At 39.1% G+C, this 16,600-nt stretch overlaps 1 protein-coding gene across 4 annotated transcripts in view; it reads right to left on the bottom strand.

Moving 5' to 3' along the window:
• The window catches only part of PRUNE2 (prune homolog 2 with BCH domain), a 107,953-nt gene that overhangs the window by 10,452 nt on the left and 80,901 nt on the right, over window positions 1-16,600 (bottom strand). For all 4 annotated transcript variants that reach the window (XM_075411314.1, XM_075411313.1, XM_075411315.1 and 1 more), the window contains 4 exons: window positions 11,183-11,359; window positions 6,230-6,332; window positions 2,392-2,523; window positions 2,148-2,234 (listed from right to left, as the gene is read on the bottom strand). In XM_075411314.1, the coding sequence (XP_075267429.1) occupies window positions 2,148-2,234; window positions 2,392-2,523; window positions 6,230-6,332; window positions 11,183-11,359 (499 nt within the window). The remainder of the gene's footprint in view (window positions 1-2,147; window positions 2,235-2,391; window positions 2,524-6,229; window positions 6,333-11,182; window positions 11,360-16,600) is intronic.

The following is a 16,600-nucleotide window of genomic DNA, read 5'->3' as shown; positions in this document are numbered from 1 at the left end:
GTGAGGGGAATTAAAAAAAATCCTCTCAAGGGTTAATTTTTCCACTTGAGGATTCTGCTGGGTCTATTAATTCCACCACAGTGATCGATTTCTAAGAAATTGCTTCATCTGGGAGTCTGTGTACAAGCATCCCAAATACATGACCAAATAAGAAGTCCTTGTTTCTTCCAGACTTTAGGGGAGACGTGCTGCCAATAGTGGTAGTGGTAAACTTCCTTTATTTAAATGTTTCCATCAAATGCCAAGTACCTTTCACAGACACTTCTTTTATTAGAAATCTAATTTCATACCTAGCACAGCTAAGATCTCCTCTAGTGTGAATATCTGGTCCATAAAGAATATCCAGGATCTATCTTTGCAAGCATTAGTTCTTTCATCCTGTGTATTCTGACCACTGCTCAGTGTTTGCCAGTCAAGTCCCAGACTCTACTGAATGACCTTGCCAGTTTTTGAGATGGAATCGACTGTAGCACACGCTCAGTGACTTTACTGTCCCTTGCCATTCTGTTGTCTTGCAGTTTCTTGATTTTTACTGTTTTGTCCTGCATCTCAGCTGAAATAGAATTAAGTTGCTCATGTTTAGCTATCTCATTGAAATCTCTGCTTGCCTTGAGACCAATTCATTTATTACTCTGAAATTCCCACCATGCATGTCAGTGGTTTGGTGAACAGCTTGGGACTAGCAAACGAAGCTGCAGCCATCGGCCTTCAACCTAATCAAGTTTCTATCTCCTTCCATTGCTTGTTATTGAATTGACTCTCTCTTTTCATGCCTCCTGCAGTTTTTCATTCAGCTTTTTCATAGTGTTCTTCAGTCCTCGGTGAGGGTTCAAATATCTTACGCCATCCTCCACAAAAGTCACACTGGCCATGTGTCCTGCCCACCTTTTATCAGCTCCCATTTGCATTTCACTTTCTTCTTGCAGAGAGGCTCAATGTGCTTGGCTGAAATGAAGAGTTTTAACTGGTCTCTGTTGTGTTTACTTTTGTACTGCTAATTTGCTTTGCCAAACTATCTAGAGCATATCTTCTCCTGTTTGGCAATGCAAAACTTCTAGTCACTTCTGCTCAGTATGGTCATTCTGAATAAATGACGAATGAACTGAAACAGATCTGGCATATTTGCTTTTTTAAAATGTTACTGCCTACCATTCCTCTGGGAGTAAAACAGGATGCCAACAGAATCTCAGGCACCAAAGGCAACTCAGTGGATCCACATAATTACTGATGATAATTCCAAGTACTGTTTCCCTGTTACTCGGGTACTTTTAATTGTCACTTTCTCCTTGGTATTAAAGACACTACATTTGAAAGAAGAAGGTCCATTACGACACTCTACCTGTCACACTCTGACAGTGATGGAAGAACTCATGTGCTTCTCCATCCCAATGCCACCCTGTCAGGACAGAGCACCCTGTGACAGAGACCTCCAGTGTCCTCATCTGCAGGCTGGGGCAGACCTCTCTGAGGTCTGTCATAACGTATGTCATTCACTGGGCGGCTTCTGTAGACAGTGCTTCTTCTCTTGCCTGAAGCAACTCGTTCTCACACTTCTCAGTCCGCTCTCCCTGATCTCAAGGATTTCAACTGCATGCTTGCCCATCTTCTTCAACAAATTGTGAGGTCTTCAGTGTCTGTAACATTTCTTTGCTTTTTTACTAATCAAGCCATTATTTTTGGCAGCACTAAATCTTTTTTTGAACCAGAACTCCTATGCATTCAAACAGCTCAGGGTGCTGGCAGTCCTCTTGCATGAGCAGCAACTCATTTTTTTTAAACGTAGAATTGTAGCTTAATCTTGTCCTGTAGGATTTTTTTTAATGACATGATTATCATTACAGGCAGACTCCTTTTCTGTATGCCTTTTAGCTGGGCTTAGAACAAAGACAATTCTAAGGGACTGAGTTCCCAGTTCTGCATACACATACAGGTTTACGATGCCGTGCCTGTGATGCCTGCAACTAGATACTCATATAAACCACAGGGTTTTTTCCACTCGCTTTAGGAAAGTCATCTTCAACTGTCAAAATCCCAACATGAATTGTAAAATGAGTACTCTTCAGTGAAAGATTAACAGCCGTGTTTGATGATTTAGGGTGTTTCTGTATTCTTAGGGACATACAAAATCACTGGTATTTACTACATACCTTATAAAAGGTCGTGTCACAGCCAGAATTGTCCTGATAAACCATGATGGATGAACAATTATAAATGATTTCAAATTCTTCCGTAACCTAAGTTAAAAAAGAAATGGCTTCTTAAAAAAAAAGAAACAGCCTACAAAGCACACAGAAAGATCATACATGGTGAACACTGTCATACAAGGGGAATAACAGAAATTGAGAGTGTTTAAAATAATGGCTACGGATAAGAAAGGGAAATACTACTCACCGTCGATCAATCATCTCGTAACATTTTTTCATCCAACCCAGTCCAGGCATCCTCCTTCTTGGTGTTGCTCCATTCAAGTAGATAATCATATAATCTTCAGCTACCATCAGCTCTAAGGTACTGATTACATAGCTGATAAAAGTACAGAAGTAAGTGAACACATAATTTACATTATTCACTTTAACTCAAACTAAACCAGTCTACTAGGAATAAATCATGGCAGACTAAGCAATTTATGACAAGACAGTGTTTTCTTTTCCTTTTTTAAACCAAAGCAAACGTTTAGCACTGGTCACCATGCTACCTGTAGATGTATAACTAGAAAACCACAATCTTACCTGCATCTTCAGAAATATGTGGTCTCCTAACAAAGACACAGTTTCATAGCGAGTTTTCAAATCTCACAAGTGACTTGGATTTTTCTTAAAAGGGCATTGCATCATGGTATTTTGCAAGGGAGAGTGTAGCAGGACCACGTGAAGTTCCAGGAACTTCTGAAATTAAGTGCTGAGAAACATCTCTTATTTGTCATGTTTGTTCAATGCAAAAATCATAGGGGTCCAGAAAAGATATTTGTCTATAATTCTTGTGATCCTCCAAAAACTGCTACTGAGTCTGTGACTGCCAACTACAAACACTTTGAACCACAAGGCTAATGAAACATGTCCATCAACCCGCCTTCTGATGGGACAGAGCACTCCATGGCATCACTTCATTTTGTGAGCAAAACACTGGAAATACTAATGAAATTCCTCAGCTTGGCAATGATCATTCAGACAGAAGAGTGCTCTTGGGGCCAAACTCACCCTACACAGAACAGCACAGTACTCAGTCAAATGAAAGGGTTGCTTTAAATTCTTGTACGGGACTACATATACAGATACTTTGCTCTGTAGTCCCTACCTCACCTGGGAGTTGTTCACCACAGGAATGTTCAAATTGTTCTCTCTACTATCCAGCCCCAAGGCATGTCTATGTAAAAACTACAGTAAAAAGTCACACCTTAAAAATCTGAATGCCTGAGTGCAATCACTACAAAATGCAGCTCTATCTCTGAGCATAATGGCCCCTTTCACAGGTGTAGGGGAATGACTCATGGTCTAATCTGACTATTAAATTCCTTAAGGTGCAGTTTCTTTAAAAGAATACAAGGAAATCTAGTTCTCACCACAGAGAGTGGTATTTTACCTCCACATAAAGGAGGCAGCCAATAACTGACCAGTTCCATGCATTTGATATATCCTATCTAAATCACTACTCACTCAGTGCTTTTCACTGCTCTTTCTCACTTTGCAGGTGTGCATTCCCTGCTTTTGCTCGACTTTTGCAATGGCTCATGTCTACCAGTGAAATATCGAAGCAAGGGATTGTATGGACATTCTGATGCAAAAAGTTTAAATTTAACTGAACCTATTGACTATTTTAGTTAGGAATGAACTTGGGAAATTAGCCCTTCCCAAAGGGCATAACATCTATTGATTTAAAAGCATTTAGACACTGAAACAGACAGAAAAGTGTGTATAAGTACTTCTCAAAACACTATAAGCCTTTCAGTTCTAGAAACAGAGACAGTCTGAAAAATGTTTCTGTTTGCCGAGGTGCAAAAGGAATTGTGAATATTACAAGTAATCAGTTATAAGAACAATCATGCACACTTCTCATCAGGAATAAGAGAAGTATTGTGACAAAAAGGAATCTCAGTTAGTTTTTTCAGTCAGATCTCACTTATCTCATGTACTTTCACTCAACAGCTCTTATTCACTGTGTCTTGATTTAGCCCATTTGCCATTTTAGGGATGCTGACCTCTCTTGCAAACCTTACCTAACTGGAAATTTCTTCTTATTAGGTAATTTTGTTATTATTTGAAAAGAGGGACAGAATTTTTCTCATTAACAAGAACAGTTCACTCACTCTGAAAGCAAAAAGTGCTGGTTTTGATTTTTGAAGTGTAGTTTTTCAAGTTGTGATTCTTTTAAAAATGGTTTAATCTCTAGACTGTATCAGGCAGCCACAAGTGAAAAGAATTTTGTGTGGGTCTGCATCATCTGGAAGAAGTGCTGTAGAATGTGCTGTCTCAAGAGTTTTGGCTTAAACCCAGCTCTCCAAAGACAGTTTCACAGGATCAGTCAAGGTAACAAATAGGAACAAGGTAATTGGAAGTGTGAAGGGAATCCAGAAGCAAAAATGACGGCAAAACTCAGGAACAACTGAGGACAGTTGTTAACTGGAAGCTAGAGGTGGCTTATACACCACCAGTGCACAATTATCTATCAGAAACATGCTGTATAAAAAATGAGAAAAGATTTAGCAATTTGCAGGTGTCTCAAAACCGCTATATACTTCAATAGTCAAGAATTCACAAAAATTTAAGTATATCAGTTATTGGATATGTCATAAGCTGTCATACTCCCTTCTACTTCAATGTAATTAATAGGCTTACAACTGCAAGAAAGGGGTGATCTAAGTTTCCCTTTTCTTGTTGTCTTACAGAGAACCAACAGTCTACAATCCTTAAAATAAGCTGAAGGTTGACAGCTAACCTGGAGTCTCTTTTATACGACTACCCCAGAAAAAGACGTGAGTTATTGACTTCGGCAATACCCTCAAGTGATGTGGAAAAGTCTCTTAAGACTTGAAAAGGCTTTCTTTGCAAAGTCCACTTACCACCAGATCTATCTACGAACAAGGGTCTTGGGTGAAGTCAAAGAACAACTATTTACTGTCAGTCACAGTTACTCTCCGCTTTGTTCCCTAGCTATCAAGTTAAAATCACTGTAGTAATGCCCCGCCCCCGCCCCCCCCCCCCCCCCCCCCCCCCCCCAGATCACTGGGCATTGTGTAAATCTGATACTGTAGATGACATGGGGGTCTTAGAGGCTTTACCAGACAAGTGTTAGCGGTTGGTCTGACCTGGAACTAAAGCATTCAATCTCACTTTTCACACATAGGCACAACATTGGAGGCACTGGGTGTCAACACATCCATCTTCAAGGACTGGAGTTTTCAGGAGACTGGGTCTGTGCTCTTGGTGCCTTGTAAGCTGCAAATGGCACAGGCCAGGCCTCTCCTGGCTTTAGAAATGACTTCCTGGATGTTAGTATAGAAAATGCTGGCATGATTGATTTTTTAACAGCTGTAGTGGAAGTAGCTGGAGGCACTTCAGGGGAGTGCTGCCTTCACAATTTTTGGCTGCCAAACCAAGTTGCTATTAGGAATAATTTTCCTATGATAAATCTGGGCTCACGTGGCCAAATTTGTGTCCTTCCCAACTGGCCCCTGCCACTTATAGCTGAATCAGAAGCAGCTGGAGTCAGGAAAACTACTTAGAGCTGTTTGTGTCAGTAACTCCCATTTATCCTGTATTTTTAAAACAAGTGTCACAAAATGGTCCTGTGACTCCTAAACACAGCCACACCATATATTAAAAGTATTATACAAAGTGATGCATCATGACAATACATCACAAACAATGAACAGTGAACATGGCCTAAGTTCCTGTGCATTGTTCTCAGCAAGGGCTGGAAATCACTAGTGAAACCGTGCAATGATTGTAGGCCCATGAAGTTGAAGACAATGCTTTCCTTGACCTTTAGAGAGATATTACAGTCAGATTTGATCCTGATAAACACATCTTAATTTGGGACGGTGAGAAGGTAAAGAATACCAGAATAATACTCCACAGAGCAGTTTATCTAAACCTGCTGTTTTCCTTGTCATTCAGATCACTCCCTTTATAAAGACCAAAATCACCTTTTAATTAAAGACAGGTTATCTCTCACTACATAATTATAAGTATGAACTCAAAAGACTCTGTCACATAGCTCACAGATCACTCACAGGAAAAGATTTTCCATAACATAGTTGTAATCAGTTCGACTGCTGTCTGGCAAGAAGCATGCTGCAAACACAATGATAGCATTCAGACCATCACCATAGTATCCTGTGGAAAAAACGGAAAGGCATTTTCATCTTTGTCAAAGGCTCTTAACAAGATAAATTTTAAAACATATCTCAAAGTCCTGGAATACAGCTACTCTGTCTACTCCTGAAGAAGACCCAAAACGTACAAAGTATCGTAACTGACAAGGAAGTAGGATGGTCAGTTTTGCCAAGTTCCCTAAAAAAACCCACAGTTGGCACAACTATCAGTAAACTTCTTGTAGACACCAGCAGAAAGCCCTTGTAACTAACACAATCTTACCTGAACTCCTGGTTCATTGCATCTCTATGGCAATCATGCTGAATGCTTACCTTAGACAGAGGAATAAGGGGCTAAAGAAAATATTCTACATTTGTTACCCTGCATCTTTTGAATGACATTTCACAAAGTCTCACAATCCAACCTCAGCTGGCTTGCACAGCTCCAATGGCCTCAGGATATTACAGTTGTGACTGCACCCCATTATACCTTAAAAGCTCCTGGGGATCAGTTAAATCCTTTGCTGCGAGTTTTGTACAAAATCCTTTTTTACCCTGGACACTCCAGTTGTCCAATACTGGCATCATGTGGGCTGCACCACTGCCTAACGATAGCTGTAAAGCCTCAGAGCTGCAGCACTACCGTTCTGGGGTCCAGGACAGTTGCTTATTACCCAAAATAATTTTTTTTTCATGATAGATTAATGCTGGGTAATCTTCTCCACAATACTTTGCAGCTGCTACCAATTTCTGTGTTATTAATAATAAATATAACAAAATATTCCTGCATTTCAGTTGAAAGTTTTGTTTAAGATATGTGTAGTCAGCAGGCAATTTATAAAGATGCTGTAGGTAGATAGTTGTAGGTACATAGCACTAATGACGCACAGAAACAGCAGCGGGACATAGAGAATGACTTCAAAGCCTTTCAAAAGAGGCTAGGGGAAACTAACCATGAGGGAGAGATGATAATGTTTGTGAAGGAAAACCACTGAATCTCCCTCGGAGATACGAACACATTCCTAACAAAATTAAAGGATAATATCAGCACCTATACAACATTTTCATAAGGAGATTTTGACTTTTGCAGTGCCTGTTGGATACTACAGAGAAATATCCAAGCCTAACTCAAATGCTGATAGAACTTCTTCCATTGTAGTCAGCCAAGCAAAACAAAATTCTCTATGGAAAGACAGAAATGATACACAATCCGTGTGTGCTAACCAGGGAAGAGTGAGAAACTAGTTTGCTTTCTCCTTTCTCACTCGACACCTAAACTGAGTCTCACCGAGCTGAAATAAGGAGAAGATGGTTATGTCAAGGAAGTAATCTGTTACACGGCTTTGTAGAGGTTTTCAAAGAATCCAGAATGCCTGACAAAATGGGTGCTTCAAGGCACTTGCCTATAAAGTCTTCCACGCCACAGAGAATATTACACATTAGATAAGAAGATAACACTTATTGTTAACGGTAATACCAACATCAAGTTGAGAATGCTAGTTAGCCTAGAGCTCATCCACTGAAGAATCATTTGGACACTGCAGGAAGCTTTCTGTCCTTAGCCTTAACACCATCCTTCCACGATCTTGGCATCTCTTGTCTTCCCAGCAGTGTGAAGTAGCGTTTTTCGGGCTCTCAAGAAGCCAAAGATTAGCTAATCTACAGCTGGGCTTCCAGAGCTAGACAAGCCACTGTACAACGGCAGGCCTGCATATATCCACTGTCTTCTCCAGTCCCACAGTGCAGTGTTGCTCTCCATCCTGCTGGAGGACATGGACAGGCAGAAGAGCTCAGGATTAGGGTTTGAGTTCAAGCCAAAGGGCAATGTGGATATAACCATGTGACATGGTGTGTCATAGCTCCAGCTCATGCTAGGATCCAGTACATATGAACAGCATATCTACAGATATAGATATGGGTGATTGACTTTGGTGTCGCAGTGAAGACATCAAGCTCAACTTCAAAAAGCAGCACTGCATTCTCTAGCAACAATGTACACAGGAAGCGGGAAGAAACTCCAGACCTGTTTTCAGCACCTTCACCTTCTGAGAGTTTGATGTGAAGGAATATACCAGTCTTCTCAAAAGAAACAAAGAGAAAAGAACCCCACCTCCCACACTCACCACTTAATATTTCCCTCTGTTATGTTTCCACCTTCTCAACAGATCCACATACTGTCAAAGAGACAGTACTCATTTCACCTATTCCATCCTAGCTCATCCCTCAGCTAAATCATTATGGAATAAAGCAGTATCAAATAGGGCGGAGATTTCCTTCCTTCCATAAATTTAAAAATCCTTAAAAGACTTTCAGGACAATTTATATCATGCTGCCATAATGCAATCTGTCCAGCTGGCTCAGGAGTTTGGCAGCGAGAGCACATTGTGGCAGGTGTGTCCATTAAATTACCCAGCACAGTCTGCAGTTCATGTAAGGCAAAATGATTACATGCAGATGCTACCTAACAGCACACAGAAGAAAAACCCACAGATAAATGTAAGCCACTTTTTCTTATACATGCTTGTAGGCAAGCAATGTTCACCCAAGGAAGAAGTGCTTTTTAATTTATCACTGGAAGCCAGTAAAAGCCATTTGCCCAAATTCTCGGTCAGCCACTGCAGAGACAAATTTCTCCATCAAAACCTGTGGAAGGCAATCTCACACTTAGACTGCCAAGGCTGCTCTACCCTTTCCTATCTTGTGGTTACAATCTCGATTCTGCACTTAGTGTTATCTGTCCTTTGGCAGGGAGGAATGTTCAGTAGATCACTGAACCATCAAGAAATGCTTGACCCGACATCCAATTCACTAAATTTAGACAGAATCCATTCTTAATCTTGAAGTTAAAGGAAAGACTCCTGGCCATCTAAAGCACTCCAAAGATACTAACGTAATGCCAAAGTGAACATCACACAGAACAGGCCTAGCCACCATACTGTAGAAACCCTTTAAGCTGTCCAATCTTTTCCCACGACCCATGCATCTAAATGATTTTGTTTCCAAATCTTCAGTCTGACACTTCCTAAACACATAATTTAACCCAGTCCTTAGCTCACTTTGATACAGCTAGATTTCAGGCAAAATTTCCTGTTTAGGGCTGGAACTTATCACTACATTTCACACCGTTTCTTTTACAATGACTAAGTTACTGACTAGCACCCACTCAAAAGTAAATGTAATATTCTTTATCTTAGATTTAAGTGATCTAACAAAACAACATGTCAGACATGTAAAATTTGAATCCTGGTTATTTCACACGGAGAGCTGAGCTGAACGACCTACTAGACTCCCATTAATAACTGCATTATTATGTACTTCCTAGTTGCCATCAGAGATGTCTGCCAGTGGAACTAGTCCTTGTTCAACAGTCAAGCAGTGCTCAATTAAGAGCTACTCCCTCACTCACTAAAATGGATTAGTATTTATTTTTCATAAAAGCTGGTATAAATATATACATCAGCATCTAGTAGGAACTGTACGTGACAGCTTTCACCACAAATGTACCTAGACTAGTTTACAGCATACAAAAACCATATAAACAAACACCATTAGCAAGGCCTCAAAATATTTTGTGTTTGTTTCCTAAATTATGCCATCTGCGTCTGTTTGCTAAACTGTGTCTGAGGTGTCACCACATTCATAAATCTTTGATGGTGTTGTTATAGTGGGAAAATGCTTGGAGGTTTAAACGTCTTTATTAATTCTGACTAAACCTTCTGCACACTGGCCACTGTGAACATCTGTAGGTTAGCATTTAGCTGCTTTTAATGTAAATGTGCAAATTCGAGGACTACATCCCCAGGTAACATAATTAACCATAATTTATTTACGTCACTTTTACCAGATAGAGATTCAACACTGAGTATATACTGGAAACAATGGTTTACCTTTAAATGACGTTATGGATCAGCAACACTGTGATAGAAGCATCCTCATATAAACTAGCAAATCTCACCTCTGAGACGCTGTTATCTGCCTCAGTTTTTGCACAAATAGAACAACTCACCCTTACTTAATACCTTACTTAACAGCTGGCAAACAGTGTCCCCCAAACATATAGAATCCAAAGATAATCTAAACCTGAAACACCAAGGAAAAGACACTTAGAAAGCTTTATTTTATTTTCTTCCTTGACTATCTGTAGCAAGATTTGTCCATTTGAATTAATTTATACAGAAGTGTGCTTGTAACACCAGAACTACAAATTCTCTGAGGAGGTTAGGGAGCAGATGAGTAAAGGATACAATACAGCAAGCACATGAGGTAAATTCTCCTACTTCAAATGTTTTCTTTGATATGCTATTTGATAATCATTAACAAATTATGAGAAAAAAATATAGAACAGTTGCTGGTGAAATGCTATCTGTTGACAACTATAAATGGCAGAAAAATAACATAAGGAGCTTAGCCAGATGAATGGAAGCCCCAGGGAAAACTGTACTTTTTTTCTTTTGACACTCTACTCGTTTAGATCTGTGCACCCACATGCATCATTCAGCAAATCACAGTACACTACACTTCCTAGTGCAAGAGTTTTTGCCAAAATCCACACAATAAAGTTTTCAAAATTTTTCTTTTGTAGAACAAAAGTTTTTTTCCTTACTGTAAGACAGTTTTAGCCTACAATGACCAGATTGTTACTCACACAGGTATATCAGTTTATTTGGTGCTCCTGAAATTGCTCTGTATTTAAAATACTCATTAGCCATCGCCACACTGAATTGAAAGCCAGGTTGATTTTAACCATGGCTGAAAAATAAACCCTCTCTCCCTCTGCCAGTATGATAACTGAACTAAAATAGAAATAAATCATGCTCAATAAAGTGTATATTTTTCACATCAATCTAAAAAATGCATTCAGGATTTTCTTACCTCCATGTGAAATGACCTTTTTGTAAGGTTCAATGACTTTCATATCAATCCTTTGTTCTTGTTCTCCAATAACCACCGTTCTCCATAACCTGTTGTCCTCTCGCTCCTCTTCAGCAGTGTACTCTGGAATTGATTCAGACTCCTCCTGGCAAGCATCCTTAGCAGCAGTCTGCTCTTCTGAAAAATAAAATTGTATATATTACATCTTCCTGTAAAAGCTCTAAATATTTTCTCTATAACATACATTTGAAATGGATGACTGAAATCAACTGGACCTTTACAGCACTATCCTGTATCTGCACCGGCATAAATAAGAGTAGAATTTGATCATCTAACAGTCAGCAAATGAGAATTTTCCATTTTTTAAACTTTTCACCATTATGAACATAAAAATAACAGCAGCAAGTATTACTATGCAGAATACTGCCAAGGGATTTTTCCATTTTTGCATCCAGTTAGTAAAACTGATCAGCTGCTCACTGTAGGTCTTTAAAAATCTTTCTGTTGCTAGTATGAGAACTATACTAAACAGCAAAATAGGGAACCAAAAGTGTACACAGCGATGCTTCTTGTCTAGACAGAACTATAGCTTCTCAACTTTTTCCCAGTTTGTCTCCAATCTCTTCACATCTGGCACCAGCAAACATGAAGAACACCCATCTTCCTCTGCTTCAGACATGAGGTAATGCTGACTCCTCATACAAGCAGAGTATTCGCCTCCCCCAGGGCCTTTCGGTTGAGGATAAATACCAATTCCCTCCCAGATGTGAAGCACAAAGCAACAAGGCAATCTGGCCTGTTCACACCAGCATGCGTGAGAGAACAGGTACGTGTAGTCCGCAGACACAATGATCACAGTGAATAAACTGCGTGGCTGACAAAAGACTATGAAGTCTCATAGCACAGCTTCTCTGCTAGATACTCTTAGTTTCAGAAAAGCTGTGAAGTAATTAACAGAATCTCCATTTCCACTGCACATTGACAAGATGGCCCTTAACAACAAATTGAGCTGCATTCCAGTGTTTCACACTTAATGGCTGGTTACAAAGTGACATGAAAAGTGATTCTGTCCACAGCTGGAATTATTTCATCTCCTTCTTTAGTTATTGATACAACATACTTCTTTTTTCAGTAGGGGAAAAAACCCCCCATCTTTTGTACTATTATTCTTGCTGAAGCACCTTCGCCTTTCAGCAGGGAAAAAAAAACACCCATCTTTTGTACTATTATCCTTGCTGAAGCACCTTTGCCTTGTGGCTCTGTGCATATTATTAGTTTATCTTCATAGTACAGATTCTATATATTTTATGCATTACACATATCTGAACGAAACAAATTAAATAAACTGTTCTTTTTAATGCATTATTCTGGCTCTGCAGTCATAAGTAAGAGCAGATATGATCACATGTGTCAATAGGTGAGGTAACAGTAAATAAACATACCGTGAGAGACATAATGACATACAAGTGTGTACATAAAAAGCTGATCAGGCATCTTACTTGAAAATACCAAAGAGATCCACGAGAGTCAAGAATAAACCAAAAGAACTGATTTTAACTGACAAGAACAAGTAAAGAACACAATGTTTCATAGAAGTCCTCAAATCTTTCTACGTATTGCTTTATCTTCAAATGCCTCTTTGAATAATGCTGCTTCTTGAACTACTCACACAAATGGAAGTATATGATCCCTAAAACACACTAGTTTATCATAAGAATTAAATCAATTATCTTTATGAAATCAGGAATAAGATAGTACACATGTATCTACACATGTAGAACCTATGGGCATATACACACATGCATACATGTACTGACCATTCATTTGTGAAACTGATTTCTGTATTAAAACCTATCAATAATTCCACCAAATTTGTTAGGAATATAAAAAATGTTGATTTTTTTTTTTAAATATGTATTAGGTTGAGCACATATTTGTTGTTACAGTAGGACTAATGAAGTCTGAATTTCTAGTGTTGCTTCTCCCATGTGCAACAAAAGCTGAGTCTATCACCAGCTCTTTTCTTTACCTAATCCTGCCTGCTGGACTCTTGCAAGCAAGCAGTAATATTTCACCTCCTACCTCACTGCCTAACCAGCCAATGAGTTAAAATATTCAAGTAAAAGTGTATTAACAGTGGAAACAGGGATGGAAGATCAAGAAATGCATACATATGCATATACAATGTGACCACACAAGCCTTTTTTCCTCAGGAACCGCAAATAAAGGAAGTCCGAGGAGATCTAAGGTTGGGAAGAAGAACCGACTGCAAAAGGTGATTTTTTTCTTTGAAGTAGACTGTTTCAAATTGGTTTAACAGTTGCTGATTAGTTGATTATATATTGTGGAACTGAAGTGTGTATTCATGCCTTCTCAGGGTACAATGCTCATGATGTTTAACAACATACTCAGCATTCACTTTTGAAATATCACATATTCTGTGACACTGGGAACAAGCTTACAAAATGCATAACCACACTCCCTCCAAACCCAGACATCCTCCCGCAATTTTTGTATGATGTTAATTTTGTTAAGTTACCATGGGGAACAATATGAGAACTACATGCATGCAGTCGAGCTATGCAAACTTTGACAAGTCATCACAGGGTGGTTGATTCTTGTAAGGATGTAGGGTCCCCACGGGATGCAATTATGCAGCTTAGGTGATATCAGAATAGATAGATGGGATTATCAGAACAGCCCAGGAAAACTGTCTAATCAGTCGGTTCCTCAGAGGACAGAAAGAGCACAGCTGAGGAAGAGAACTGTAGCTGACAGAACATCTTTAGTGAAAAGAGGCTGGGCTAGGTAACTGGCAGACTAATGCTGAAATTGTATTTGGGGTTTGATAATTTTTTTTTTGTTGGTGAAACTGCAAAACATGAAAAGAGATCCTGATAAAACTTACAACGCTGGAATTGGCCAAATGAATTACTTTGGGATAGAAATGGTACTAGATCACCCCTTCCTTATGAAGCGGTTATGCTTTACTGCCTAGAGTGTTGATTTTGCAGAGAAAGATGCACCAGTGCGAAATGCAGAAAGGAAATAAACTTCTGCAGACAAAATAATAAACATTCTTTCACTTTCCAAATAACGCTGATCTCAGGGGAGGCCTTCACCTATATGCACGCAGGTTTTCAGAAATGCAATTTTTATGTCATTTAATGTAATAATGATAAAAAGCTCATTTCAGAAACAAGAGTAGCTTCTGAAAGAGAATGTTTAAATGTAAGGTACTAGTGACAAAAAAAAACCCCTGTGAAACTGATGATCAACCAATCCCTAAAAAAGTCAGGTGCTCATTTAAGACATATACTTTAGTATTTCTGCTCTCATCTATTTTCTTGCATACTGCAGCTGTGCTGATTCTTCTTCATCGTTCTTTTAAACAAACGGGTTTCAGTATTTCTTGTATTACAGACCCATCAGTTTTTCAGCAATGAGGTGGACCCCTGAATCATGCATGACGACAGTCTTGCTTTTCTCAGTTGCCTGTTATAGTTCAAATGGACCTTCAGCAGTCTGAGCATGATAGCTAAAAATCACTGTTCTCTACCATCTCTACAGCTATGTCTTCTCAGTATTTACTTCCCTGGGTTTGGCACAACAGTTTAGAAATGCTGGTCTGTGGGACATTATGACTGCTGGTAAGAGCAGAGCGCATACTGGTTAACAGCAGAGTGACAGAAGTACAAAGATGGTAAAGGCTGTTTAGAATGCAGATAAATCATTCTGCACTAGTTCTTATGACTATACTCTTAGCTATCAGATTCACATAATATATAGCCTACTTATTTTATTGCCGGCATACATTTTTTTGCTTTTCTACTCTCTGTTACTGGTTTGTCTAAGTGGGAGGGCATTTTGCCGATTAAGTATATCTAAAATCAACCCACATAATTGTAAAAATGTCATGAAAAACACAGGCACCTTGAGTTCCTCTTCACTTAGGAGTTCAGGGAAATTGGTCCAACTTCAGCAACTGAACAAATCATCACATCCAGAAAGTAACAAAAAAAGCTGGGGAGAAATGCTTGCCATAAATAAAACTGTCACCAAAATCACTGGAGTTGAATTTATTTACTTGAGGGCTTACAGGCAAAATCTGTTCCACTGCAGACAGATTTTTGTTCTCACACAGCAGTCACAACAGTCTAAAACTGCAAGCACAGGCTGCTCTGGTGTGAGTGTGCGTGCATGTGTGTGTGTGTGTTAGTTTTAATCTTTGCTACAAATACTCTAACCATCAAGCAACTCATCACTACACTCTGCATCTACCCATAAGGAAATCAGCCTTCTAATGAGAAGTAACATTAGAGATGCTCATGCATGACTGAGTACACAGTGATGCCTCTCTGGCAATATCACTTAAACTGATGCAACTGTTCTTGTATGCTCAAAAGAGCATACAGCTTTTAAATTATAGTGACCTCACTAGCAACAGAGAATTTAAATGGAACACTCAGTTTAAATGGATCCATTTTTGAAGTTTCTTTCTGTTGTAGATTGCAAAATGGTCACACACGTTTTCCCCTCAGATAGCTTACGATCTTTATGTATTTACATTAGTGAATACAGTACTTCTATGGTTCTTAAGGTACTAGCAAGAAATGAGTGTTAACACCCTATTTTGTACATTATGAGGGTAAGCAAAGTGAGTAAGACACTGTAAAACACCTTTACACCATGAGAGAAAATCATTAGTATGCGAAGGAAGAGTGAAGTATCCATTGCACACTTCTAGGGTATATCTATACTGTACAACTAGCCCTGCTGAGAAAGCATATTTAAATTGATGGAATGAGGAATTCTGTTGTTCCATCACCTGAGCTAGCTTTATCATGCCATGTGCACAACTTCCACGTCTCAGCCTTCCAACCATACATATGTATAAAAAATGACCTTTCTCACTAACGAAAGACCTCTCTCACCACTCTGTGTCTACTTTATTTATATGCTGCAAGTTCTGTGGTGCAGCTTATGTCAGCCAATGCATTTTGTACAAGGTTATATCCCTAAGTACCACTGATCTAACCATAATCTAGAGCTGGCCAGAACTGCACAAAGGTGTGGTTAGCTATAGCGTTCTCTACAACAGAGAGCAACTACTTTCTTCTTCCTGAACAACTCTTTTCAAACAAGTCCTGTGGTACTGAACAAAGACAAGACTTTGAATTTGATTCTCTCTAGGTAGCTCTTCTTATTTTATTTCATCAGCTGTACTCTGTCTTCCTGCACTCTGCATGAGTAGGGATGTATTACTTTACACAGGGGAAGAAAGGTTAAAAAATAGCAGACAATGAAAATATCTGGACACCTGGCATTAACTCTCAAATTCTTTAACCATATTCAGAGCCTGACAAACATGAGACAGATCATGTAAGCAGTGAACTAAGAAACAGAGATGAACTCTAC

The sequence above is a fragment of the Opisthocomus hoazin genome, chromosome Z (assembly GCF_030867145.1).
Source record: "Opisthocomus hoazin isolate bOpiHoa1 chromosome Z, bOpiHoa1.hap1, whole genome shotgun sequence".
NCBI lineage: Eukaryota > Metazoa > Chordata > Aves > Opisthocomiformes > Opisthocomidae > Opisthocomus > Opisthocomus hoazin.
Note: the sequence above shows the minus strand (reverse complement) of the source record. Positions and strands in the feature narration are given on the sequence as shown.